Source organism: Rhinatrema bivittatum, unplaced genomic scaffold, assembly GCF_901001135.1.
Source record: "Rhinatrema bivittatum unplaced genomic scaffold, aRhiBiv1.1, whole genome shotgun sequence".
NCBI lineage: Eukaryota > Metazoa > Chordata > Amphibia > Gymnophiona > Rhinatrematidae > Rhinatrema > Rhinatrema bivittatum.
Window position 1 is genome coordinate 103,598 of NW_021820897.1, and position 25,512 is coordinate 129,109.

The 25,512-nt window shown below is 47.9% G+C and overlaps 1 protein-coding gene across 1 annotated transcript in view; it reads right to left on the bottom strand.

The window, feature by feature from the left end:
- LOC115082266 (cilia- and flagella-associated protein 58-like) overlaps nt 1-23,621 on the bottom strand; it is a gene marked incomplete at its 3' end in the record, with an annotated part of 117,518 nt that extends 93,897 nt beyond the window's left edge. Inside the window, exons 1-2 of the mRNA XM_029586512.1 lie at nt 23,520-23,621; nt 6,210-6,345 (exon numbers count right to left, since the gene is read on the bottom strand). Of these exons, the coding sequence (XP_029442372.1) occupies nt 6,210-6,265 (56 nt within the window). The remainder of the gene's footprint in view (nt 1-6,209; nt 6,346-23,519) is intronic.
- Nucleotides 23,622-25,512: the final 1,891 nt, after the last annotated feature.

The window sequence follows — 25,512 nt, forward strand, 5'->3', positions numbered from 1 at the left end:
GAGATTATATTCCAGTATCAGAAGGACTTCAGCCTTGCCAGACACAGCGACTCACTACTGCCACCTCTAGTGGTCCAGCTTCCAGTCTAATAAAGAACTATTGTGTTTATCTCATATTCTAGCCTAGTCGGTGGTTCCTCTCAGGATCTCCTCCTGGGGGCACTGTCATTTGCCATCGGCCCAGGGATTCACCATTTCCTTCAAGTGGTCATTCCTTTCACTATTGTCACCTTGTGGGAGCCAACTACTACAGACCACTGACTCTGCTCACGGAAGTACTATATATACAGATTGCTACTCCATAGCGGGGGGCATGATAGATTGCTATCTCAATAGCGAAGTACTATATACCTATTGCCAACTCCTTTTCCTTGAAGAGTTGATCCATAACAGATTGCTACTCCTTAGCAGATTGCTACAGCTTGCTACTTCCTTTCCTTATAGGAGCATTTAAGAGCAGTTTGCTAATAGAATTACAGATAGCTAACTCCTCCCCTCTGGAGGAGCAGGTCATATCGCTACTCCTTCCCCTTTCAGGAGCACAGCAGAACAGCTTGCCAAACTCTGCCCTCCTGGTGGAGTGAGCCACAGCAGATTGCTACCTCCTCCCCTCTGGAGGAGGTGAGTGTAACAGATTGCTAGCTCCTCCCATTTGGAGAAGGAGAGCGTAACAGGAACAAATGCTGATCTGCTTCCTGAGAAAGTGAGCACAACTTGCTGAAGATCTTTACACCTCCATGGCTGTGACTCATGAACTCCAATCCCAAGCACTAATTCTCACAACTCAAAATAAAAAACCTGAGTGGACATATGATCCCCTGTAGGAAAAAACTTCCAACAAGACCTCAATCTTAGCATCCGCTATTCTAAAGAAAGATAGTGCACGTTCAACTAAGACAATACTAAGATCTTCAAGAAAAAAGGCAAATAACTGTGCCTTATCCTCTGTGGGTAAGACCGTCACTTGTTATCAAGACTGAAGAAGGGGGTGGAGTAGACGAAACTCCATTTACGGAAAATAATGTATGGAAAGAGCTAAGAAAACTGAAAGTGGACAAAGCCATGGGGCCTGATGAGGTTCACCTCAGAATACTGAGGGAACTCAGAGATGTGCTGGTGGGTCCACTGGGTGACCTGTTCAATAGATCTTTGGAAAAGGGTGTAGTGCCTAGTGACTGGAGAAGAGCAGTGGTGCTCCCGCTTCACAAGTGTGGGAGCTGGAAATTATAGGCCAGTTAGCATCACCTCTGTGGTGGGAAAATGAATGGAGACTCTGCTGAAGGAAAGGATAGTGAACTATCTACAATCCGGTGGGTTGCTCGATCAGAAGCAGATTGGATTCACCAGGGGAAGGTTCTGTCAGACGAATCTAATTGATTTCTTTGATGGGGTGACTAGAGAACTGGATCAAGGAAGAGTGCTTGATATAATTTACTTGGATTTTAGTAAAGCTTTTGATATAGTCCCACACAGAAGACTCATCAACAAAATGAGAAGCTTGGGAGTCAGCTCCAAGGTGTTGGCGTGGATTACAAACTGGTTGATGGATAGAAGACAACGGGTGATGGTAAATGGAACCTACTCTGAAGAAAGAATGGTGTTAAGTGGAGTGCCACAGGGATTGGTATTGGGACTGGTTCTGTTCAACATCTTCGTGAGCGACATTGCGGAAGGGATAGAAGGTAAAGTTTGTCTATTTGCGAATGATACTAAGATCTGCAACAGAGTGGAGACGCCAGAAGGAATACAAAGAATGAGACAGGATTTAAGGAAGCTGGAAGAGTGGTCGAAGATATGGCAGCTGGTGTTACGATCCTGCCCGCGAGGAGCGCAGGCAGGCCCTCACCTTCACGTGGCTAGTCAAGCCGCCGACACTGCTGCCGCTGCCGCGGTCTCTCCGCAGTGTCCAGGCTCCTCCCCGGCTGCCTTCTCCTCCGTGCAGAGGGGCCGACCCACCCCGAGCTCTCCCTCGCGGCCGGGAACCCCGCTGTCCTTCCGGGCTCTCCCCGACGTGCCTCTGCCTTCCCGGGGTCCTCAGCCGGCAGGGAGGGCGTCCCTGCCGGTGCCCGTGCTGCAGTCCAGGTCCTCGCCCGGCAGGGAGGCCTTCCCTGCCGGTGCCTGCAGCCTACTCAGCCCCTGCAGCCAGCCTTACCTTCTCTCCTGCTTCTGACTTCGTGGCTGGAAGCCGCTCCAGCAGCCTGCCACTTCTCCAGCTTCAGGGCAGGGCTGCCCCCATGCTTGCCTGGCTTCCATGGCTCCTCCACGTGGCTGGGAACGCCACCTACGACCCAGCTCTCTCTTCTTTCCAGCTTCCTTAGGCGCGGGCGCGCGCCTCTCTGCTCCTCTTCAAGGGTCAGCCAGGTGTGGCCCCCTGCTGACCCCTCCCTGGGCATTGTCCACCTCAGCGCTACTAAAGGGCTCTGCGTTCAGTCTGTCTTTGCCTTCGCAAGGAGTTGGTCACTCCTGAGATCCTCGTTCCAGGAGCTGCCTTGTGTTCCAGCCTTCTGCAAGGTCCAGTGTTCCATGTTTTCTGTCGGAGCTTCTTGTCCAGTTGTTCCAGTCCTGATGTTTCCAGTTCCAGTCCTGATGTTTGCTTGTTCCTGTTCCTGCCTTGAGGTCTGATTTCTAATCCGGTATCCATGGTCCAGCCCAGATAATACAAGCCTTGTACCTTGATCCTGAAACTCGCCTGAAAGCTAAGTACCTTGCTCTTGAATCTCCTGAAAGCTAGCACCTTGATCCTGTGTCTTCCAATGTCCTGGTACCTCGCGGCAAGCCACGTCGTGGTCTGTAACCAGCCCTCGGGGCGGGCTGTTTAGGGCCCTCTGTGATGCAAGCCATGTACCTCGTTTCTAAGTCTCTGACAAGTCCTTGTTCCTGACCCTGTTACCTGCCTTGGCTGCCGGTGTGCAGCAATCCTGCCTTGGCTGCCGGTGTGCAGCAACCTGCTTCTTCCCTGTTGCCTTGATGTCGGTGCCTGATCCAGTTCCTGATCCAGTCCTGGATGTTCTGCCCTTTGTCTTCGTCTGGCTCCTGAGCCTTCTGGCCTGTTGGGCCCTGGAGCGGCCAACAGGTGGGATTCGTCCCTGTGCTTTGGAGCTTCCCTTCCTGCCAGCTGACGGGGCTTCGGATGTCAGTATCCCAGCATCGGAGTTCTCCTCGCCTGGATCTCTCCTGCATTCTCCTGTTCTCAGCGTGGTCCGTGACCTGCCCTCCAAGGCAGTGTTGGGAACGCGTGGGACAGGGTGGTCCTTGACTCAGTCCCGCGGGTGGTCTGAGCGGGGCGCCCTGAGGGACAGTGCCCATGTCTTCCTTCAGCCCTTGTTCCTGAATCTACCTCTGCACCTTCAGTACCTCGCTTCTGAATCTACCTCTGCACCTTCAGTACCTCGCTTCTGAGTTTACCTCTGCACTCCCAGTACCTTGCTTCTGAGTCTACGTCAGCACGCCCAGTATCTTGTCTCTGAGTCTTCGTCTGCACTTCCAGTACCTTGCTTCTGAGTCTACGTCAGCACGTCCAGTACCTTGCTTCTGAGTCTACGTCTGCACTTCCAGTACCCTGCTTCTGAGTCTACGTCTGCCCTTCCAGTACCCTGCTTCTGAGTCTCGTCTGAATCTATGTCCCAGTCTTCGCTGTCCTGGCCTCCATCTGGCCTGCCGCTTTGACCCGTACCCTGCGGCAGGTCCGAAAGGGCTGGGAACGGTCGGAGGACTGTTCACAAGACCAACATTGCGTTGTTGGGTCTCCCGAAGCGTGCAGGTCCGGAGGAGGGCCTGTCGCCTGGTCATCACTCCAGTCTTGCTTCCGTCCAACCCATGCTCGGGCATGCCACGCCTCCCGCGGCCCTCTTCGGAATCCTCTGGGGTCGAGCCGCGGCCCAAGGACACACATCTCTCAGGAAGTAGGATCGCTCTCCGAGCGCTCTGCAACAGCTGGGATTTAATGCGCGCGCCTAAGTGATGCCGGGAATGCCAGAGCAGTCGGTATTGGCTGGCAGAGACTGCCACTCTTCCCATGAATGACTGTTGAGGGAAAAAAAAAGAGGTGAGCATGAGAGGGTGCAGCCGTCTGCGACCGACGGGCGCAACACTTTAGTCTTTTTAATTTCATTTTTATTTACTGTCTGTAATAATTTATGATGGTGCCATTTCATTTTTTAATAATTTCACTTTAGATCTTTCTTCACTTGTTGCTACGTCCTTCCCGAAGTCACCTGGAAAAACATGGCCATGTTGGGGGACCTAGTTCTGCTTTGAATAGACTATTATGGACCCCTTTGAAATTATTGCAAATTTGATAATTATTTGGATATGAAAACCTTTATTAAATGTATTTTGTACCACTATAGTTGAAGAAATAAACTGATGCACTTTGATGAACTGTGCTTACATTAATTTCACTTCTGGATTTATTTCTCAGTGTGAGGTGTTACATTTATCTGCGCCTCCTTTTTAGCATCGAAATGTTGCCATGACACCCGGTTTTAAGCTTTGTCTGACTCAAATCACATTACTATTGAGGGCATAACCCTTAATTTACAGGAAGTCATTGCCGTAATGAGCTTTGCAAGATGAGTGCAGGCTGATCTACCTTTAACAGATCCCACTTGATGAACAGATATAAGATCAGGGAAAACCTGGCTCAACCTGTTTGCCAATATTTTTGCATATATTTTTAAATCATAATTCAACCATGATATTGGCCAAGAAGATACAAGAAATGTGGATCGTTTTTCTGGATTAGCCAATACTATGCTATGTGCTTTGGTGGTGTTGCTCGGGAACGTTGCCTTTGTCACTGTCTCAAAAAAGTACCATCCTAATGTACCAGGTATCTGGTTCTCCCTCACTTCTTATCATCATGCCCTTGACTGTCAAGTGCCAGCTCACAAGCACCTATGGTAGGTACGATCTGGTGAAAGAAAGCAGAAAAAAAAAAAAAGAGGGTTACCAGTACCCAAACAGTTCTCTGCCTGATTAATAGATTGCTTTCCGACAGCATGACTTTCTTAATAAACTACAGTTACATTGCCAGAATCCTATTAGCACAGGGAAGGCATTGCAGCACCATGCCAAGTGTTACGCTTGGGCTCTGGTCAGGAGTCGTGAACACCACCCAGCAGGGTGGCTCCAGGTGGAGAGAGACAGGAATGGCTAGAAACAGTGTCTGGTTCCAGGCTGGGTCAGGGCAGGCAGCAAGTAGCAGTGTCTCGGTTCAGGCTGGGTCAGGGCAGGTGGCAAGTAGCAGTGTCTGGGTTCAGGCTGGGTCAGGGCAGGCGGCAAGTAGCAGTGTCTGGGTCTAGGCTGGGTCAGGGCAGGCGGCAAGTAGCAGTGTCTGGGTTCAGGCTGGGTCAGGGCAAGGCAGGTCAGAAGGCCCATAGGCCACACACACACACACAGAAGGCCCGTAGGCCACACACCGAAAGCAGAGCAGGCAGGTCAGAAGGCCCGTAGGCCACACATACACACGGAAGGCCCGTAGGCCACACACCGTAGTCAGGGCAAGGCAGGTCAGAAGGCCCGTAGGCCACACACACACACACAGAAGGCCCGTAGGCCACACACCGTAAGCAGAGCAGGCAGGTCAGAAGGCCCGTAGGCCACACATACACAGAAGGCCCGTAGGCCACACACCGTAAGCAGAGCAGGCAGGTCAGAAGGCCCGTAGGCCACACACCGTAAGCAGAGCAGGCAGGTCAGAAGGCCCGTAGGCCAGGTAAGAAAAGCGAGGAAGAAGGCCCGAAGGCCGCGCAAGGCAAGGAAAGGCCCGAAGGCCGCGCAGGGCAAGGAAAGGCCCGAAGGCCGCGCAAGGCTAGAGCAGGGAGCCCAGGTGAGCTCGATGCCGAAGCACCGAGGGAACTGTCAGGCAGGGTTATAAGGCCAACCCAGAACATAGAGTGGACAGGGGAGATGGCCTGGGCCTGTCAGGAGAGCCAGCACTAGAGGGACCCCTGGTGGTGAGGCGGTTGCACTGCAGCCAAAACTGTAACACCAAGATTAGGTATGCAGGATACCAGTCTCTCAGTCTGTCTTAGTCTACTGTCAGGCTGGTCTGCAGATTTCAAAACTGGTGCAATGTGGTGCTCTTACAACTCTTCAAGCCTCTATGCTCATTCAGTAGCAAGCTTTGTTTTCACAAGAAGGCTGCACTATCACACCTAGCTGCTTTAGCTATATTTAATGCATTTACAAGAAAAATAATTTCATACCCAAGAAAAATATTCTGTTTTTTAAGATCATCATCTTTCTTATTCAAAAGTTCCATCTTCTCTCTGATGTTCCTCAGTTCAATTTGCAGCTGATTTATCTGAAAAGCATTTGATTCACGGGCAGCCAAAATGGAAGCTACAAGCATAACAAATAAAAACCATTACTGATATTCTTTTGCAAAATCAGGTTTATCAGTAGGCTATAACATTTTCATCATTTCCTAAGTTATAAAGAAATAAAACAGAGTTAATCTAGAGGGGAGTATCTATATTTGATGATGAACAAAGATTCCAGAAAATATTCTGAAATAACTAAAAAATATATTTTAGTAGTGCAAGTACAGAATTTAGCTTTAATTGTGTTCCTTCTGTTTATTTTTTATTTTATTAAAAAATGTATAACCCATGCTGTACAAACAATGTTGTTCTAATTGGGTTACATCTTAAAAATGCCTAAATCATAAACATGGACTCAGACAATAACATATCTAAAATAAAAAATAATAAAAACTGAACTGGAGACAAAGGGATAATTTTAAAAAGGATTTACAAGCTTAAAACTTGATTTTACATATGTAAATACACTTTACCCGTATAAGTGGACTTTTGAAAACAGCTATAATATATGTCATTGAATTGTCAATAGATTTTACACAGTTTAAGGGCACTTAACACAGGTAAATGGATTTTAAAAATTGCTGTGATAATATGTTACATTTTCACATAGCGCTCCTTTGAAAATTACTTCCATATTCACACAAAAATCACAATTAAACATAAGTAAATATTAAATAAAATTAAACCAATTTAAGAACTCACACTAAATACATCTATTAAAAAGAAAATTAAACTTGAAAATTTCATTAAAAATAAAACAATATATCAAAATATTAAGAACATAAGAACATGGCATACGGGTCAGACCAAGGGTCCATCAAGACCAGCATCCTGTTTCCAACAGTGGCCAATCCAGGCCATAAGAACCTGGCAAGTACCCAAAAACTAAGTCTATTCCATGTTACCACTGCTAGTAATAGCAGTGACTAATTTCTAAGTCAACTTAATTAATAGCAGGTAATGGACTTCTCCTCCAAGAACTTATCCAATCCTTTTTTAAACACAGCTGTACTAACTGCACTAACCACATCCTCTGGCAACAAATTCCAGAGTTTAATTGTGCGTTAAATGAAAAAGACTTTCTCCGATTAGTTTTAAATGTGCCACATGCTAACTTCATGGAGTGCCCCCTAGTCTTTCTATTATCCGAAAGCGTAAATAACCGATTCACATCTACCCGTTCTAGACCTCTCATGATTTTAAACACCTCTATCATATCCCCCCCTCAGCCGTCTCTTCTCCAAGCTGAAAAGGCCTAACCTCTTTAGTCTTTCCACATAGGGGAGCTGTTCCATTCCCCTTATCATTTTGGTAGCCCTTCTCTGTACCTTCTCCATCACAATTATATCTTTTTTGAGATGCGGTGACCAGAATTGTACACAGTATTCAAGGTGCGGTCTCACCATGGAGCGATACAGAGGCATTATGACATTTTCTATTTTATTCACCATTCCCTTTCTAATAATTCCCAACATTCTGTTTGCTTTTTTGACTGCCGCAGCACACTGAACCGACGATTTCAATGTGTTATCCACTATGACGCCTAGATCTCTTTCTTGGGTAGTAGCATCTAATATGGAACCTAACATTGTGTAACTATGGCATGGGTTATTTTTCCCTATAGGCATCACCTTGCACTTATCCACATTAAATTTCATCTGCCATTTGGATGCCCAATTTTCCAGTCTCACAAGGTCTTCCTGCAATTTATCACAATCTGATTGTGATTTAACTACTCTGAACAATTTTGTATCATCTGCAAATTTAATTACCTCACTCATCATATTTCTTTCCAGATCATTTATTAATATATTGAAAAGTAAGGGTCCTAATACAGATCCCTGAGGCACTCCATTGCCCACTCCCTTCCACTGAGAAAATTGCCCATTTAATCCTTCTCTCTGTTTCCTGTCTTTTAGCCAGTTTGTAATCCACGAAAGGACATCGCCACCTATCCCATGACTTTTTACTTTTCCTAGAAGCCTCTCATGAGGAATTTTGTCAAACACCTTCTGAAAATCCAAGTACACTACATCTACCGGTTCACCTTTATCCACATGTTTATTAACTCCTTCAAAAAAGTGAAGCAGATTTGTGAGGCAAGACTTGCCTTGGGTACAGCCATGCTGACGTTGTTCCATTAAACCATGTCTTTCTATATGTTCTGTGATTTTGATGTTTAGAATACTTTCCACTATTTTTCCTGGCACTGAAGTCAGGCTAACCGGTCTGTAGTTTCCCGAATCGCCCCTGGAGCCCTTTTTAAATATTAGAGTTACATTAGCTATCCTCCAGTCTTCAGGTACAATGGATGATTTTAAGGATAGTGTTGGATTCGTGGACCCTTGAGCCGATCGGAACCGAAAGGTGAACTGCTGCCAGTTAGCAGCAGAGGCCCCAACCGGGAGGCGGCAAGGACGGAGATGTGGCTGGACCGAAGAAGACCCTGGGACGCCCTTTGCGACCAAGGGCTAGGCAAGGAAGAAGGGAACGGATGGAGCTGACACAGTGGTGAGGAAGTCTTCGCCCTGGAAGCCGAACCTCCCCCGAGAGGAGCTCGTAGGAGTCCGGCCGCTGGGACTTAGGAGATTCACCCTGGAAGCCGGAGTCCCCCCAGGAGGAGCCCGTAGGGACCCGGCCGCTGGGACTTAGGAGCGCCCGCGGGGGCGGAGTCAGACGGGATCCAAGGTCGAGTGCCAGAGGGTCGTTGCTCACCAGTCCGGAGTCAAGTGCCAGAGGGTCGCCGCTTGCCAGTCCAGAGTCGAGTGCCTGAGAGTCGTCGCTTGCCAGTCCAAAGTCAGAAGCCAGGGGATCACCGTGAGCCAAACCGGGGTCAGAAGCCAGGGAATCGTCGTAAGCCAGTCCAGAGTCAGGAGCCAGGAAATACCGTCAGCCAATCCGGGATCAGGAATCAGGAAGACCAGGAGAACACAGGATGCAGCAACTGGAGACAGGAAACCTGGGAACCTCGTTGCAAGGCAAGGAAGGCTAGTAATTGCAGGGCTTAAATAGCCCTGCAGCGTCTGACGTCAGGAAAGGAGGAGCCATGCTTTCCCGCGCTGGGCCCTTTAAGAACAGGGCTCAGCCGCGCGCGCCTAGGGGGCGGGGCTAGCCGCGGGAGGATGCCGGCGGCGAAGAGAGAGCCGGCGCATGGCGCCTGAAGGCCCTGCAGGCCCGCGCGGGGTCGGAGCACAAGGAGGGAGCTGCGCCCGGGGTCCCGAGGGAGGAAAGGTGACCGAGGACCCGCGGCGGGGTGAGTGGCGATTCCGGGGCCGCCCCGGAATCGCAACATTACCCCCCCCCCACGCCCCCTCCCGGGGGGTCTCGGCTTGTCCGGATGCGCCACATGGAATAGGCGAAGGAGGTCCTTATCCAGAACGTGCGAGGAGGGCTCCCAGGAATTCTCCTCAGGACCGTATCCCTCCCAAGAGAGGAGATACTCCCAGCGATGACGATGGAGTTGGACATCCAATACCTCCTTAACCGTGTACGTGGCCCCGGGGTCAGAAGCCACCTCAGGGGGTTCCGGAGGCAGAGGTCGGAAGCGAGAGAGAACCACAGGCTTGAGAAGGGAGACATGGAAGACGTCATTTATTCGAAGGGTCGAAGGAATACGTAAGCGGTAGGAAACCGCGCCCACACGTTCGGCTACTTGGAAGGGTCCAATGTAGCAAGGCGCAAGCCTCATGGAAGGAATCCGGAGCTGGATGTTCTTAGTACTGAGCCATACCTTAGATCCGGGCAGAAACACTGGAGCGGGTCGCCGAGATTTATCTGCGTAGGCCTTGAACCGGGCGGCGGTGCGGTGGAGCTTCTCTTGAGTGGCGTGCCAAACCTGATGAATCTGGTTGGCCGTCAGTTGCGCCGCTGGCGAGGAGGTGGATACTGGTAACGGTAGTGGAGGTTTGGGAACCTTCCCATAAACCAGCTGGAAGGGAGACTGTAGCGTGGCGGAGTGTCGATGGCGATTGTAAGAGAACTCGGCCCATGGGAGAAGAGCAACCCAGTTGTCCTGTTGCTCCCCTACAAAGGCACGGAGGAACGCTTTCAGAGTTCGATTCGTGCGTTCAACTTGGCCATTGCCCTGGGGATGGAACGCCGTGGTTAAGTCCAGCTGAACCCCAAATTTCCTGCAGAGTGCCCGCCAGTATTTTGCCGTGAATTGGGGCCCTCGGTCCGAGGCAATATGTAGAGGCAACCCATGCAGTCGGAAGATATGCTGGATGAATAGTTCAGCTAACTCAGGAGCCGTAGGTAACTTGGCAAGTGGCACAAAATGAGCCATTTTCGAGAAGCGGTCAATAGTGACCCAAACCACAGTCTTCCCCTGGGACGGGGGCAGCTCAACGATAAAATCCGTGGAGATGTGCGTCCACGGCTCCGTGGGTACAGGGAGTGGCTGGAGGAGTCCCCAGGGACGACCAAGCGGGGTTTTCTGCTGCGCGCACGTGGGACAGGATTGTACGTACAGGCGGACATCCTCCTTCACCCGTGGCCACCAATAGAACTCCGTCAGTAATTGAAGAGTCCGGGCGATCCCGAGGTGACCCGCCTTCAGGGAGTCGTGTGCCCATGCTAGGACCTTCCTTCTAGCACGTACCGGGACTACCACCTTCCCCGCCGGTGCAAGTTCGGTGGCTGCCAGTCGGACTTTAGCCGGGTCCAAAATGTATTGAGGGGGTTCGGAGGCGTCTTCAATTTCAGTAGTGCGTGAGAGGGCATCAGCCCTAGTATTCTTGGCCGCTGGTCGATACCGAAGGGTGAAATCGAACCGGCTGAAAAAGAGGGACCAGCGTGCCTGCCGGGGATTAAGTCTCTGCGCCTGGGACAAGAACTCTAAATTTTTGTGGTCCGTGTAAACTACGATCAGATGTTGGGCCCCCTCCAACCACTGGCGCCATGCTTCAAAGGCCAACTTAATGGCCAGTAGCTCCTTGTCTCCGATGCCGTAGTTTTTCTCGGCAGGCGAGAACTTGCGGGAGAAGTAGGAACATGGCCGAGTTTTACCGTCCTTGGAAGTCTGGGACAGGACGGCCCCCACGGCTACATTGGAGGCATCCACTTCCACAATGAACGGGCGTAGGGGGTCCGGGTGTCGGAGGCAGGTGTCCTGGAGGAAGGCCTCTTTAAGATTGTGGAAGGCCTGTACCGCAGTGGGAGGCCAATTCCGGGCATCGGCACCCTTGCGGGTGAGAGCTGTTAAAGGCGCCACTAAGGAGGAGTAGTGCGGGATAAAGTGGCGGTAAAAGTTGGCGAAGCCTAGAAAACGCTGGAGCGCCTTAACTCCCGCAGGTTGTGGCCAGTTCCGGATAGCCGCGACCTTATCGGGATCCATGCGGAAGCCGGTAGAGGAGACGATGTAGCCCAAAAAGGGCAAAGCTTCCTCCTCGAACTGGCATTTCTCCAGTTTAGCATATAATCGGTTCTCTCTTAACTTTAGCAAAACCTGGCGCACATGTTGACGGTGTTCCTCAAGGTCCCGGGAATAAATCAACACATCGTCGAGGTAGACAATAACGGAGGTATACAGGAGGTCGCGAAGCACCTCGTTCATTAGGTTTTGGAACACGGCTGGGGCGTTGCAGAGACCGAATGGCATGACGAGGTACTCATAATGACCTTCCCTGGTGTTAAAGGCAGTCTTCCACTCGTCTCCCGGCCGAATCCGTACGAGGTTATACGCCCCTCCAAGATCCAGCTTGGTAAAGATGCGGGCCCCCTGCAGGCAATCCAGGAGTTCCGGAATCAGGGGCAAGGGATAACGGTCTCGTCGGGTGATCTGGTTCAGGCCCCGGTAATTGATACAGGGCCGAAGAGACCCATCCTTCTTGGCGACAAAGAAGAAGCCGGCTCCTGCCGGGGACTTGGATGGTCTTATAAAGCCTCGGTCTAGATTCTCCTTGATGTAGGCAGACATGGCCTGGGTCTCCGGCAGAGACAGAGGATAAACTCTACCGCGAGGAGGCGTGGTGTCCGGTAGCAAGTCAATCGCACAATCGAAGGGGCGATGCTCAGGTAGTAATTCTGCCTTCTCCTTAGAGAAGACATCCCGGAAGGCCTGGTACTGGGGTGGCACCGTCAGCGGAGCTGCCAGAAGCGGAAGTGTCTGAAGCGGGCGAGCAGGAAGACAGCGACGGGCGCAGCCTGGCCCCCAAGATGTGATCTGAAGCGAGTCCCAGTTGATTACTGGGGAATGTTTCCTGAGCCAGGGGAGTCCTAAAACAAGTGGATGAATGGATTTCTCCAGGATGAGAAAAGAGATCTCCTCTTTATGAAGCAGTCCGACCTGAAGCTGGAGTAGTTGTGTACGAGTGGTAATGGTCCCTGGGAGAGGGATCCCCTGGATGGACGATACCCGCAAGGGTGGTTCTTGAGGCACGACTTCAAGCTGCAATTGTTGTACCAGATCTCGGAGGATGAAATTCCCCCCGGACCCGGAGTCGATCAGTGCCAAGGTATCGAATCCCCCTCCTGGGAAACAGAGTCTCGTTGGGACAGTACATGGGGAGTTCGGAGAGGTACTGCCTAGAGTCAGCTCCCCACTAGACTCTAGGTTCGGCCGTTTCCCGGACGCTCTGTACAGCGAGCCAGAAAGTGCCCCTTACCACCACAATAGAGACATAACCCCTGCGAGCGTCTACGCCTCCGTTCTTCGGCCGAGAGAGGGCCCCGGCCCAATTGCATAGGTTCTTCAGGCGGAAGGGCAGGTGCCGCAGGAGGCGAAGCTCGGGCCTGAGGTGGCGTGGTTCGACGAGCGGCCGGCCCCTGGACGGGCCTTCGCTCCCGGAAGCGGCGCTGGATGCGTCGGTCCACTCGTCCAGCCAGTTCTACGAGCTCTTGGAGGTCATCCGGAAGGTCCCGAGCCGCGAGTTCGTCCTGGAGCCGTGGGGAAAGACCATCCAGGAATATCCCATGCAGGCTGTCCTCTCCCCAGGCCAATTCGGTGGCAAGGGTCTGGAACTCCATCGCGTATTCCTCTAGGGGGCGATTACCTTGTCTCAGCTGGAGGAGTTCCGAGGCAGCAGTAGAGGCACGAGATGGTTCGTCGAAAATCCTCCGGAAGGCCTTGACGAACTGTACGAGGTTATTTAGTCGGGAGTCTTGGCGCTCCCAAAGGGAAGAAGCCCAAGCCAGGGGTCTCCCGTCCAGGAGAGAAATAATGTAGGTCGTCTTGACCCGGTCTGTAGAGAACTGCGCAGGCAGAAGGTCAAAGCGGATGTAGCATTGGTTGAGGAATCCCCGACACGCCTTCGGATCTCCAGAGTACCGTGGCGGGGATGGCATCTGTACCGGGACAGGGGAACCCACGTTGGCCTGAGACGAGGATGCGGAGGGACGAGCAGCGGAGGCCCCTTCCACACGATCCGCCAGGCGTTGAACGGTCGACATCAAGGTATCAAGGCAGGACTGTTGTTGTTGCAGCTTCTGGGCTATGCCTGGAATAGCCTTGAGGCCGGCAAGGTCCGCCGGGTCCATGGCCTTGCAATCTGTTGGATTCGTGGACCCTTGAGCCGATCGGAACCGAAAGGTGAACTGCTGCCAGGTAGCAGCAGAGGCCCCGACCGGGAGGCGGCAAGGACGGAGATGTGGCTGGACCAAAGAAGACCCTGGGATGCCCTTTGCGACCAAGGGCTAGGCAAGGAAGAAGGGAACGGATGGAGCTGACACAGTGGTGAGGAAGTCTTCGCCCTGGAAGCCGAACCTCCCCCGAGAGGAGCTCGTAGGAGTCCGGCCGCTGGGACTTAGGAGATTCACCCTGGAAGCCGGAGTCCCCCCAGGAGGAGCCCGTAGGGACCCGGCCGCTGGGACTTAGGAGCGCCCGCGGGGGCGGAGTCAGACGGGATCCAAGGTCGAGTGCTAGAGGGTCGTTGCTCACCAGTCCGGAGTCAAGTGCCAGAGGGTCGCCGCTTGCCAGTCCAGAGTCGAGTGCCTGAGAGTCGTCGCTTACCAGTCCAAAGTCAGAAGCCAGGGGATCACCGTGAGCCAAACCGGGGTCAGAAGCCAGGGAATCGTCGTAAGCCAGTCCAGAGTCAGGAGCCAGGAAATACCGTCAGCCAATCCGGGATCAGGAATCAGGAAGACCAGGAGAACACAGGATGCAGCAACTGGAGACAGGAAACCTGGGAACCTTGTTGCAAGGCAAGGAAGGCTAGTAACTGCAGGGCTTAAATAGCCCTGCAGCGTCTGACGTCAGGAAAGGAGGAGCCGTGCTTTCCCGCGCTGGGCCCTTTAAGAACAGGGCTCAGCCGCGCGCGCGTGCCTAGGGGGCGGGGCTAGCCGCGGGAGGACGCCGGCGGCGAAGAGAGAGCCGGCGCATGGCGCCTGAAGGCCCTGCAGGCCCGCGCGGGGTCGGAGCACAAGGAGGGAGCTGCGCCCGGGGTCCCGAGGGAGGAGAGGTGACCGAGGACCCGCGGCGGGGTGAGTGGCGATTCCGGGGCCGCCCCGGAATCGCAACAGATAGGTTACAAATTGTTACTAATAGGTCTGAAATTTCATTTTTTAGTTCCTTCAGAACTCTGGGGTGTATACCATCCGGTCCAGGCGATTTACTACTCTTCAGTTTGTCCATCAGGTCTACCACATCTTCTAGGTTCACCGTGATTTGGTTCAGTCAATCTGAATCATTACCCATGAAAACCTTCTCCATTACGGGTACCTCCCCAACATCCTCTTCAGTAAACACCGAAGCAAAGAAATCATTTAATCTTTCCGCGATGGCCTTATCTTCTCTAAGTGTCCCTTTAACCCCTCGATCATCTAATGGTCCAAGTGACTCCCTCACAGGCTTTCTGCTTCGGATATATTTAAAAATGTTTTTACTGTGAGGTTTTGCCTCTATGGCCAACTTCTTTTCAAATTCTCTCTTAGCCTGTCTTATCAATGTCTTACATTTAACTTGCCAATGTTTATGCATTATCCTATTTTCTTCTGCTGGATCCTTCTTCCAATTTTTGAATGAAGATCTTTTGGCTAAAATAGCTTCTTTCACCTCCCCTTTTAACCATGCCGGTAATCGTTTTGCCTTCTTTCCACCTTTCTTAATATGTGGAATACATCTGGACTTTACTTCTAGGATGATATTTTTTAATAATAACCACGCCTCTTGCACACATTTTACTTTTGTAGCTGCTCCTTTCAGTTTTTTTCTAACTATTTTTCTCATTTTATCAAAGTTTCCCTTTTGAAAGTTTAGCACGAGAGCCGTGGATTTGCTTCTGTCCCCCTTCCAGTCATTAATTCAAATTTGATCATATTATGATCACTATTGCCAAGTGACCCCACCACTGTTACCTCTCTCTTACCAAATCCTGTGTTCCACTGAGAATTAGATCTAAAATTACTCCCTCTCTCTTCTGTTGCTGAACCAATTGCTCCATAAAGCTATCTTTTATTCCATCCAGGAACTGTATCTCTCTAGCGTGTCCCGATGATACATTTACCCAGTCAATATTGGGGTAATTGAAGTCTCCCATTATTACCGCACTATCAATTTGGTTAGCTTCCCTAATTTCTCTTAGCATTTCACTGTCCGTCTCACCATCTTGACTAATTAGATGGTAATATACTCCTATTACTATAGTCTTCCCTGACACACAAGGGATTTCTACCCATAAAGATTCAATTGTGCATTTAGTCTCATGCAGGATGTTTATCCTGTTGGATTCTATGCCATCCTGGACATAAAGTGCCACACCGCCTCCTGAGTGCTTCTCTCTGTCAATGCGATATAATTTGTACCCCGGTATAGCACTGTCCCATTAGTTGTCCTCCTTCCACCATGTCTCTGAGATGCCAATTAAGTCTATGTCATCATTCACTGCTATACATTCTAATTCTCCCATCTTACTTCTTAGACTTCTGGCATTAGCATACAAACATTTCAAACTTTGTTTTTTGTTTGTATTTTTATTCTGCTTTTTAATTGATAGGGATACGTTAGAATTTTTTAGCTCAGGTGAGTTTTTAGTTACAGGCCTCACTGTCGGGATGCCCTAATTCTAATGCATCATTAGTATCCTTTGAAGATACCGCTCTCCGAACCATGCGCTGCTGAATGACTGTCGGCTTTCCCCTATTTTCTAGTTTAAAAGCTGCTCCATCTCCTTTTTGAAGGTTAGCGCCAGCAGTCTGGTTCCACCCTGGTTAAGGTGGAGCCCATCCCTTCGGAAGAGACTCCCCCTTCCCCAAAAGGTTCCCCAGTTCCTAACAAAACCGAATCCCTCTTCCTTGCACCATCGTCTCATCCACGCATTGAGACTCCGGAGTTCTGCCTGCCTCTGGTGACCTGCGCTTGGAACAGGGAGCATTTCAGAGAATGCTACCCTGGAGGTTCTGGATTTAAGCTTTCTACCTAAGAGCCTAAATTTGGCTTCCAGAACCTCCGTCCCACATTTTCCTATGTCGTTGGTGCCCACATGGTGCCCTCTTGGCCATCCACCCGCCCTGCGTTCGGCCACACCGTCTCTGCCAGGGCTCGCGCGATCAGCGCCGCCCATCCGGGGCAAGAGCCCGCTCACCCACGAGGGTGAGCTGCGTAGAGGAAACAGTTAAAAAATAAAAAAAGAACGCCGAAGCACAAGAAAGAGGCAGGAGCACAGCGGTGAGTCTTGCCGCGCCCTCCACCGCAGCCGGCCTATCAGGAGCCGACCAAGCTCCCTTTAAATAAAGCTGCGATTCCGGCGGCATCGCGCACCGGGCGTCGCGCGCACGAAGGAGCGCGACAAAGGGGCCCACCCCTTTGTGCGCCCCTTCGTGCAGCCCCTGAGGACAGGCCTCTCTCTCATCTCGACAGTCTGTATCTCTTCGACCCATTCCTCCTCAGACTGCTCCTGACATTCAAGTTCTTCTATCTGGTCCTTTCAGCCACCTTCTGCAACCTTCAATCCAGCTCTTTCTATTAGCACTTCCTGCAGGCTTACTCGGCCCACACTCTATTAAGGAGATATTGCCAGGTCCCCGGACCTCTAAACTTCCTAGGCCTTCTCCAGCATAGTTCAGTCCACCTCTAGATTAAATAGAATCCACGGTTAGTGATATCAAACTACACTACAGAACAAGTCCTTCATCTCATCTACTTGCAACAGGCTACCAGCCCTTCCCTGGAACTTCGACTGTTACTCCCAAAAAAAAATGCGCAGGGACGCAAGCCATTCCATTAAGATGCGCTCACTCCCCATACCCACAATTCCATACACTCCCAAGCTCATGAACAACAGACCCAGGATATTAGGTGTTCGACATCAAAGATTGATCCCAATCATGATCTCCCCAATCTCCCAAATGCTCGGTCTCACTCTATTCACTCTAACCTTATTCAACGCCCAATCCATCACAAAAAATATTCACCTCCTTAATGACCACCTGACTGACAATAACCCTGACCTCTGCGCCATTACTGAAACGTGGTTGAAACCCACGGACACAGTTCTACTAAACCATCTCCCCAACCAATTATATGATATCCATTCAATCCCTAGACTCAAAAAAAGAGGAGGAGGCCTACTGCTAGCTGCAAAAAAGGGACTTGATATCTATCTGCAATTATCCACCAGAATAAGCAACCTTGAACTAGCTCTATTCAACTCGGACCATCTCCAAATCGCTCTGGTCTACTCACCACCAGGAATCTTAGACTTCGATCCATCACCATTAATCGAATTTACAGCTAAACATCTCAAGAGGGACAAACCAGCCATCTTGATGGGAGATTTTAATCTCCACGTGGACATTTCCCCACTATCTCACAACTGTGAAATCCTACTTACAGCACTCAACTACCTGGGCTTTAGCCAGATTGTTAAGGGTCCCACACATAAAGCGGGACACACCTTAGACCTGATTTTCCTCAACGATGGTCTATCTTCTGCCACTCTCCCAACTTGCGTCCCAGTCCCGTGGTCAGACCATCATATTATCTCTGCTGATCTTCATATCAACAACCATCCTCGGCCTGTATTCCCTAAAACCACAATACAATACAGGAAACCTTGCTCCACAGACCAACTTAGGAAAATGCTTTTAAAAGAGCTTGATCAACTTGATCTCACTGACGCTCCCTCGGCTATTAACTTGTGGGTCAAGATAACAAGTGAGGTTGCAGACCAATCCTGCCCAACCATCACCAAATCCTTGCATCCACCCCAAGCTAACAGGAATCCGTGGTACACCCCGGATCTTAAAACCCTCAAACAAGAACTTCATAATAAAGAGCTCAAATGGCGCAAGACCCCATCCACCGCCACACTTTCAAATTACAAAGCCCACCTTAATGCATGGCATTCATGTATGCATTAAGGTGGGCTTTGTAATTTGAAAGTGTGGCGGTGGATGGGGTCTTGCGCCAAAAAGGACTTCTTTTCTAAAAAAATCTACAACTTCTCTTTCGACTCCAAAGCATTATTCTCCTTTGTATCATCTCTTACTAAACCCTCGCCCCCTATCATCCCTGACGAGCAAGCATCAAAAAAAGCTACAGAACTAGCTATCTACTTTGATAAGAAGATATCCAACCTCATCAAGCCTCTTTCTACCTCCCAACCGATAACCCTCCTTTCCAGCACTTCAATATCTACAAGGAGCTTCAACCTTACATCCCTTGAGACCCCTTCATCAATGGAAATTGAAAACATCCTCAAAAAGCTAAAACCTTCTTCTCATCCGTTGGATGCATTACCCACCAATCTGCTCCTCTCCATTCCCAACATCATTTCTAAACCGTTAGCAGACATCATTAACTGCTCCTTAACTCAAGGAAAGGTTCCAGAACAACTAAAACTAGCCATACTAAAACCCTTACTAAAAAAACCCCACCTTCCGACGTCTGACCCTGCTAATTTCCGTCCAATTGCTAATCTTCCCTTGATCTCCAGAGTCATGGAAAGAATTGTAAACAAACAATTATCTGACTACCTTGAGGAGAATAACATACTCTCCCCCTTCCAGTTCGGTTTCAGAAAATCTCAAAATACTGAAGCTCTTCTATCTTCATTATCTGACACCATCCTTCTCAATCTGGAAAGAAAACAACCTTACCTTCTCGCTCTTCTCGACTTATCCGCCGCCTTCGATACGGTCAATCATTCCATCTTACTGAAGCGCTTATCAGATATCGGCATTCAAGGACAGGCACACAATTGGTTTAAATCGTTCCTTGAGAATAGATTCTACAAGGTCAGGATTAATAATAAGGAATCACCCCCAATCAGATCAAACCTGGGAGTCCCGCAAGGATCATCCCTCTCCTCCACGCTTTTTAACATTTATCTGCTGCCACTCTGCCAATTACTCTCAAACCTCAAACTAAGGTATTACATTTTCGCCGACGACGTTCAAATTCTTCTTCCAATCACTGAATCCTTGCAAAAAACCTGGACACACTGGAACAAATGTCTACAATCCATCAATAGTCTGCTTACCAGCCTTAACCTTATCCTTAATTCTAACAAGACTGAGATCCTCATCATCTCTCCAGACGAAAACCACGCTCTCCTCAACTCCCAAAGCGCTTCCCAATTCGCTAAAGCATTCATCAACCACTTCCCCTCTGTCAGAGACTTAGGAGTTCGGCTCAATAACCTATTCAACTTAAAATCGTTCGTCCTCAACACAACTAAAGAATGTTTTTTAAATTACAAGTTTTCAAAAATCTGAAACCCTTACTGCATTTCAGCGACTTCCGTTTAGTAGTTCAGTCTATCATCCTTACAAAGTTAGACTACTGCAACTCTCTCCTCTTAGGTCTCCCTGCGATAACTATCAAACCCCTACAGATGGTCCAGAATGCTGCGGCTAGGATACTCACCAACTCAAATAAAAGAGCCCATATCACACCCATCCTGCACGGCCTTCACTGGCGTTCCATAAAATCCAGGATCACCTACAAAGCTTTAATGATGATTCACAAGGACATTCATGGCATCGCCCATCTCAAACTAAGCTCTCAACTCCGCCCGCATACATCTGATAGACCAATCAGAAACGCCTATAAAGGATCTCTTTACGCGCCACCGATCAAAACCTCATTAAGGAAACGCGCAATCTCAACAGCAGGACCTACACTTTGGAACTCTCTGCCACCAGAGCTTCGTCAAGAACCATGTCATCAAACATTTAAGAAACACCTCAAAACATGGCTCTTCAGACAAGCCTTCCCGGAGTCCCAAGAACACTCTGACACTGGTCAAAGGACATAACAGGTCCTTATGGGGATACATGAGCTTCCTCAACCACCTTAGCATGTTCCCCTCCCTCCCCTCCTCTTCCTCCTCCCTCCTTCCATCCTTCAGCCTTCTCCTCTCAGCCCCTTCTCTACTTTTGCTACCCTTTCCCTTGTCCCTCCTTTCACACCCTCGTGTCATCCTCTGCCAAGACATACTACTATCATAATAACGAGTTAACACACAACCATTATACCTAGTAGCTAATGCCAATGTTTATATCCAGGTTTAAGTTTCAATGTGCTTAGGGGCCCCCGTTATGCCCTATTTGTACTGTTCACAGGTTCATAGATATACTCTATTAGACGCCATGTTTTTATTGTAATGCCTGTCACTACTGTTATGTTATTCTATTTATTTTTATGTTTATCAGACGCCTTGTTTTAATGTAACGCCTTAGCCGTGATTGTTTTGTTATAATGGAAACCGATATGATTTGTTATTTTTACAAGAATGTCGGTATATAAAAATTCAAAATAAATAAATAAACAACAACAATAAATAAATAAATGTACCACGACAGCCAGCTCCTCCCCAGCACTGTCTAAAATCCTATCTAGGTGACGCGTGAGGTCCGCCACCTTCGCACCAGGTAGGCATGTTACCAGGCGATCCTCACGCCCACCAGCCACCCAGCTGTCTACATTCCTAATAATCGAATCACCAACTATGACGGCCGACCTAACCCTTCCCTCCTGGGCTGTAGGCCTTGGGGAGATATCCTCAGTGCGAAAGGACAATGCATCACCTGGAGAGCAGGTCCTTGCTACAGGATCCTTTTCCTGCTGTACCAGGTTGATGCTCTCCAATCATGAACCTTCTTCCTCCAAGGCAGCACCAGGGCCGCCAGCCTGAAGTTGGGACTTGGCTACTATGTCCCTGTAGGTCTCATCTATATACCTCTCTGTCTGCCTCAGCTCCTCCAGGTCTGCCACTCTAGCCTCCAGAGATCAGACTCGTTCTCTGAGAGCCAGGAGCTCTTTGCATCGCATGCACATGTACAATTTCTCACTGGTGGGTAAAAAATCATACATGAGACACTCGATGCAAAAGACTGATAAGCCCTCTTCTTGCTGCTGGACTGCTGCCTTCATCTCAATTTTGTTCAGTTCCTAGTTAAGTTTTAGGTTACTATGGGAGTAGGAATGTGTCTAATTAAAGTCCTTTAAATGTATTAGTGAATTCACTATATGTCTGGTAATGGTCTACAGGGGACTGATCAAACTCTCAATAAAGTTTTTGTGGGTTTTTTTGTGAAAGTGGCTCCTGCCTATAAATTAAAGGATGAGCTAGGGTTCGGAAATACAAACAGTCTAACTTCAGTTAGTCAGCCAGAGTGACTCCACTGCTCTCTTGATTAACAAATGTTGGTACCTAGTCAAACCAAATTACACTACCTTAACACCTTTCCAAGGTGAGTAACCTTTTTACTTAGGTATACCACTGCAACTAGATACACTGCAACTAGATACACTGCAACTAGATATATTCTAAAGGCAAAAAGGTGAGGCTTGACATATTTCAATAAATCTAAAATCTGTGATCAACCTCAACAAGTCTGTTTACCACTAAGCTTCCCTTTATCCCTCTGTCTCTGCCATAGTCACAGCTTCTTGTTATTGCTAGCGTGAGAAGGAGGACGGGATTTTTTTTTCTTTATTTTACAGGTTTAATCCTCTCACTTTGCTCAGGCTCCAACAATATTGTGGTCCTCTAATGGGTTATACAGCAAGGCATTAAACTCCACACCCAATACTGTATACATTCTTCAATCTCGATCAAAAAAAACAAGAAGACTCAGATGGTTTAGACCTGATTTGTTTGATCCTAGTCAAAAATTCCACAAAACAGACAGATACTTCTTGTAATCTAAACATATTGCTGGTGACTTTATAAAACAGACTACAAGATATCTGATACAAACATTAACCCTAAACTCTTGATAACACTGATCAAATATAAAACTATATCAATTTAAAATAAAGTAATGTACCTTACTTTTTCATGTTTTGTAGATATCATTTGATTTAACTATATTATATCATAAAAGCATCAAGTATGGTGAATAAAAACAGAAAATGTCATAATGCCTCTGTATCGCTCAATAGAGAGACTGCACCTGAATACTTTGTGCAATGCTGGTTGCCGCAAACGCTAAAAGATATAGTTGCACTGGAAAAAGAACAGAGAAGGGCATCCAAAATGATAAAGGGGATGGAATGGCTCCTCTGTGAGGAAGGTAATGAGGTTAGGACTGTTCAACTTGGAGAAGGAGACGGTAAGGGGGGATATGATAGAGGTCTTTAAAATCATGAGTGGTCTAGAATGAGTAGATGTGAAATCGTTATTTACTCTTTCAGATAATAGAAGGACTAGAGGGCGCTCTATAACGTTTTCAAGTAGCACATTTAAAGCAAATCAGAGAAAATTATTTTTCAGTCAATGTACAATTAAGCTCTGGAATTATTGCAAGAAGATGTGGCTTGTGTAGCTGGGTTTAATAAAGGTTTGGATATGTTCCTGGCAGAGAAGTCCATAAACTGCTATTAATCAAGTTGACTCAGGAAATAGCCACTGCTATTACTGGCATTAGTAAGTAGCATGGGATCTATTTAATGTTTGGGTACTTGCCGAGTACTTGTAACCTGGATTGGCCACAGTTGGAAACAGAATCTGGACACGATGGACCCTCAGTCGGAGCCAGTTTGACAACTTCTTATATTCTTATGTATATACAGTGCTGGTCAGTTTAAAGTGATCAGCACTGAATTTTAACATGCTTGTCTATGCTTCGAGTTATTTAACTGCAGTTTGGGAGTAACAACATAGTTCTTTTGGAAATTATCATGCAATATAATTTAGGTGTCAAACATTGAATATTAGGGTATCCATCTGACACACAAACACACACCTGCATGAGTTTCTAGTATTACTGTAAAGCATTTTAGGATCCTGTTTGAAAAGAAATGTGCTATACCTGCTATTTCCTCAGAAACTGGATGTCTGGAAGTTGGCCCACATTAAAACGCAATTTACTGTTTTCTATGGTCTCCATCTCTAACTGTTCACCGTGTATATCTTCTTATTGATTCCTAACAATTGAAAAAGCATGTATAATATGTCACAAATACACTGCACACTATATATATATATATATATATAGTCAAAAGGTAAAACAGTGCACAAAATATGTTAAAGTGTTCTCACTATCATAATATATAAATACAACACACAGAACACTAATATGAACGATCATACAAAATGGTTGTGTGTATATATATTCTTAGCCTGAAAACAATTATGATTGCAAATGCTTGCCTTTTTTCAGATTGTTTCATTTTGTTTTCATAACTCTTCCGCCTAGGCCTAAGCCTTGGCCAGAGGGACCCAGGCCTTGGACTGGCTGCATTTACAGGACCCCCCAGTGGAGGCTGGGGAAGTTCTTGGCTCCAGAAATTTTAGAGGCCTGTCCAAGGTTTTTTCCTTTTCTGTTATTCAAAACGAAGTAAAAAAAAAACAAAAACTAAATCTCATTGGTTTTTCTATTGTTTCTTTTTGAAGACACTATAAAAAAATAGGAAATGTTTCATTTCAAACAAATGCCATCCCTATCTATTTCTTCTATCCTTTTCTTGGCAAAGGTTATTGAATCAGTGATATAGAAGCAGCTTCAAGATTTCCTAGACAAATCTTCTTACTGCTCTTAACAATTGAAAAAAACATGTATATGTGTCACAAATACACTCCCTCTCTCTCTATATATATAAATATATAATATAAACAAATGCAAAAATGGAACCTCTAATAATAAAGCATATAGCAAAAGAGCAAATTTTTATTAAATATCACAAAAATTTCCAAAATATCACAAACTATAAAGTTTATATACACATAAAAAACTTAGTATAATTTACAAAACAGCATGATAGAAAAAACTTGCAGACAAAAAACATGTAAAATATAAAACATTCTGAAACGAAACAAATGAAACAAAAATCCATGGTTCAAAAAATTATAATAATAGTACTGCATGAAAAGCCACAACCATTGATTATCACAGAAATAATTCCTTGATCATAAAGTTTTATACAAAGGCAAATGGCAATTGCTCTACTTTCTTGTCAGACCAGTGCCTTAATTATAAAGTTGCGTGCTGAAACGAGTCCTCTTGTCCTGAATGTAAAGCTCAAAGGAAGAATAAACCACTGAAGCAGACAACATGAAGAATAGATTTTTACAGAGAGGTTACCTCACTGAATCAAACAAGTATTCAAATGAATATTACATGCCAATAGAGAGTGGCTACTACAACCATCACAGAAAGCACCTGCACATAGAATGGCATGTATACTACCTTATTCTACCCGCACAAGTGATGTCCAAAAATCATTAAAAAAATTGGAATATACTATCTGACCATACTCCTTTTCAGGAGACCCCTATTTTTGCGAATCTAAGAGGCCGGAATCTACAGGATATGCTTATAAATACATCCAGAGACAGACCCACATCCAGTTCAATACCTAGGGATCAGTTCACATGTGGCAAATGTGTCATGTGCAGTCACGTAATGCAGATCCAACAATCTGCTTTACCCAATAGCACCAGAACCCATTACCTTCGTGGACATTACATGCAATTCCGAACAGGTAGTCTATGCCAGCGATTCTCAACTGGTGTGTCGTGACACACTAGTGTGTCGCCAAGCAGCAGCAGGTGGGTCGTGGCTCCCGGTGTCCCACTGCCCCAGTTGTGCTTCCCTTTTCCTCAGGGGCGGATTGGCCTATCAGGGATCGATCATCCCCCGGTGGTCGATGCAGTTGGTAGAGGAGTGTGCTGCATGCTGCTGCCAGAGGCCAGGCTGGTGGTGGCTGAAGAGCGAGAGAGACACTGTGCTGTTGCCAGAGGCCAGGCCAGGCCATCAGCAGCTGAAGAAAGGAGGCCAGGGACTTCCGGCGATGACGTAGAAG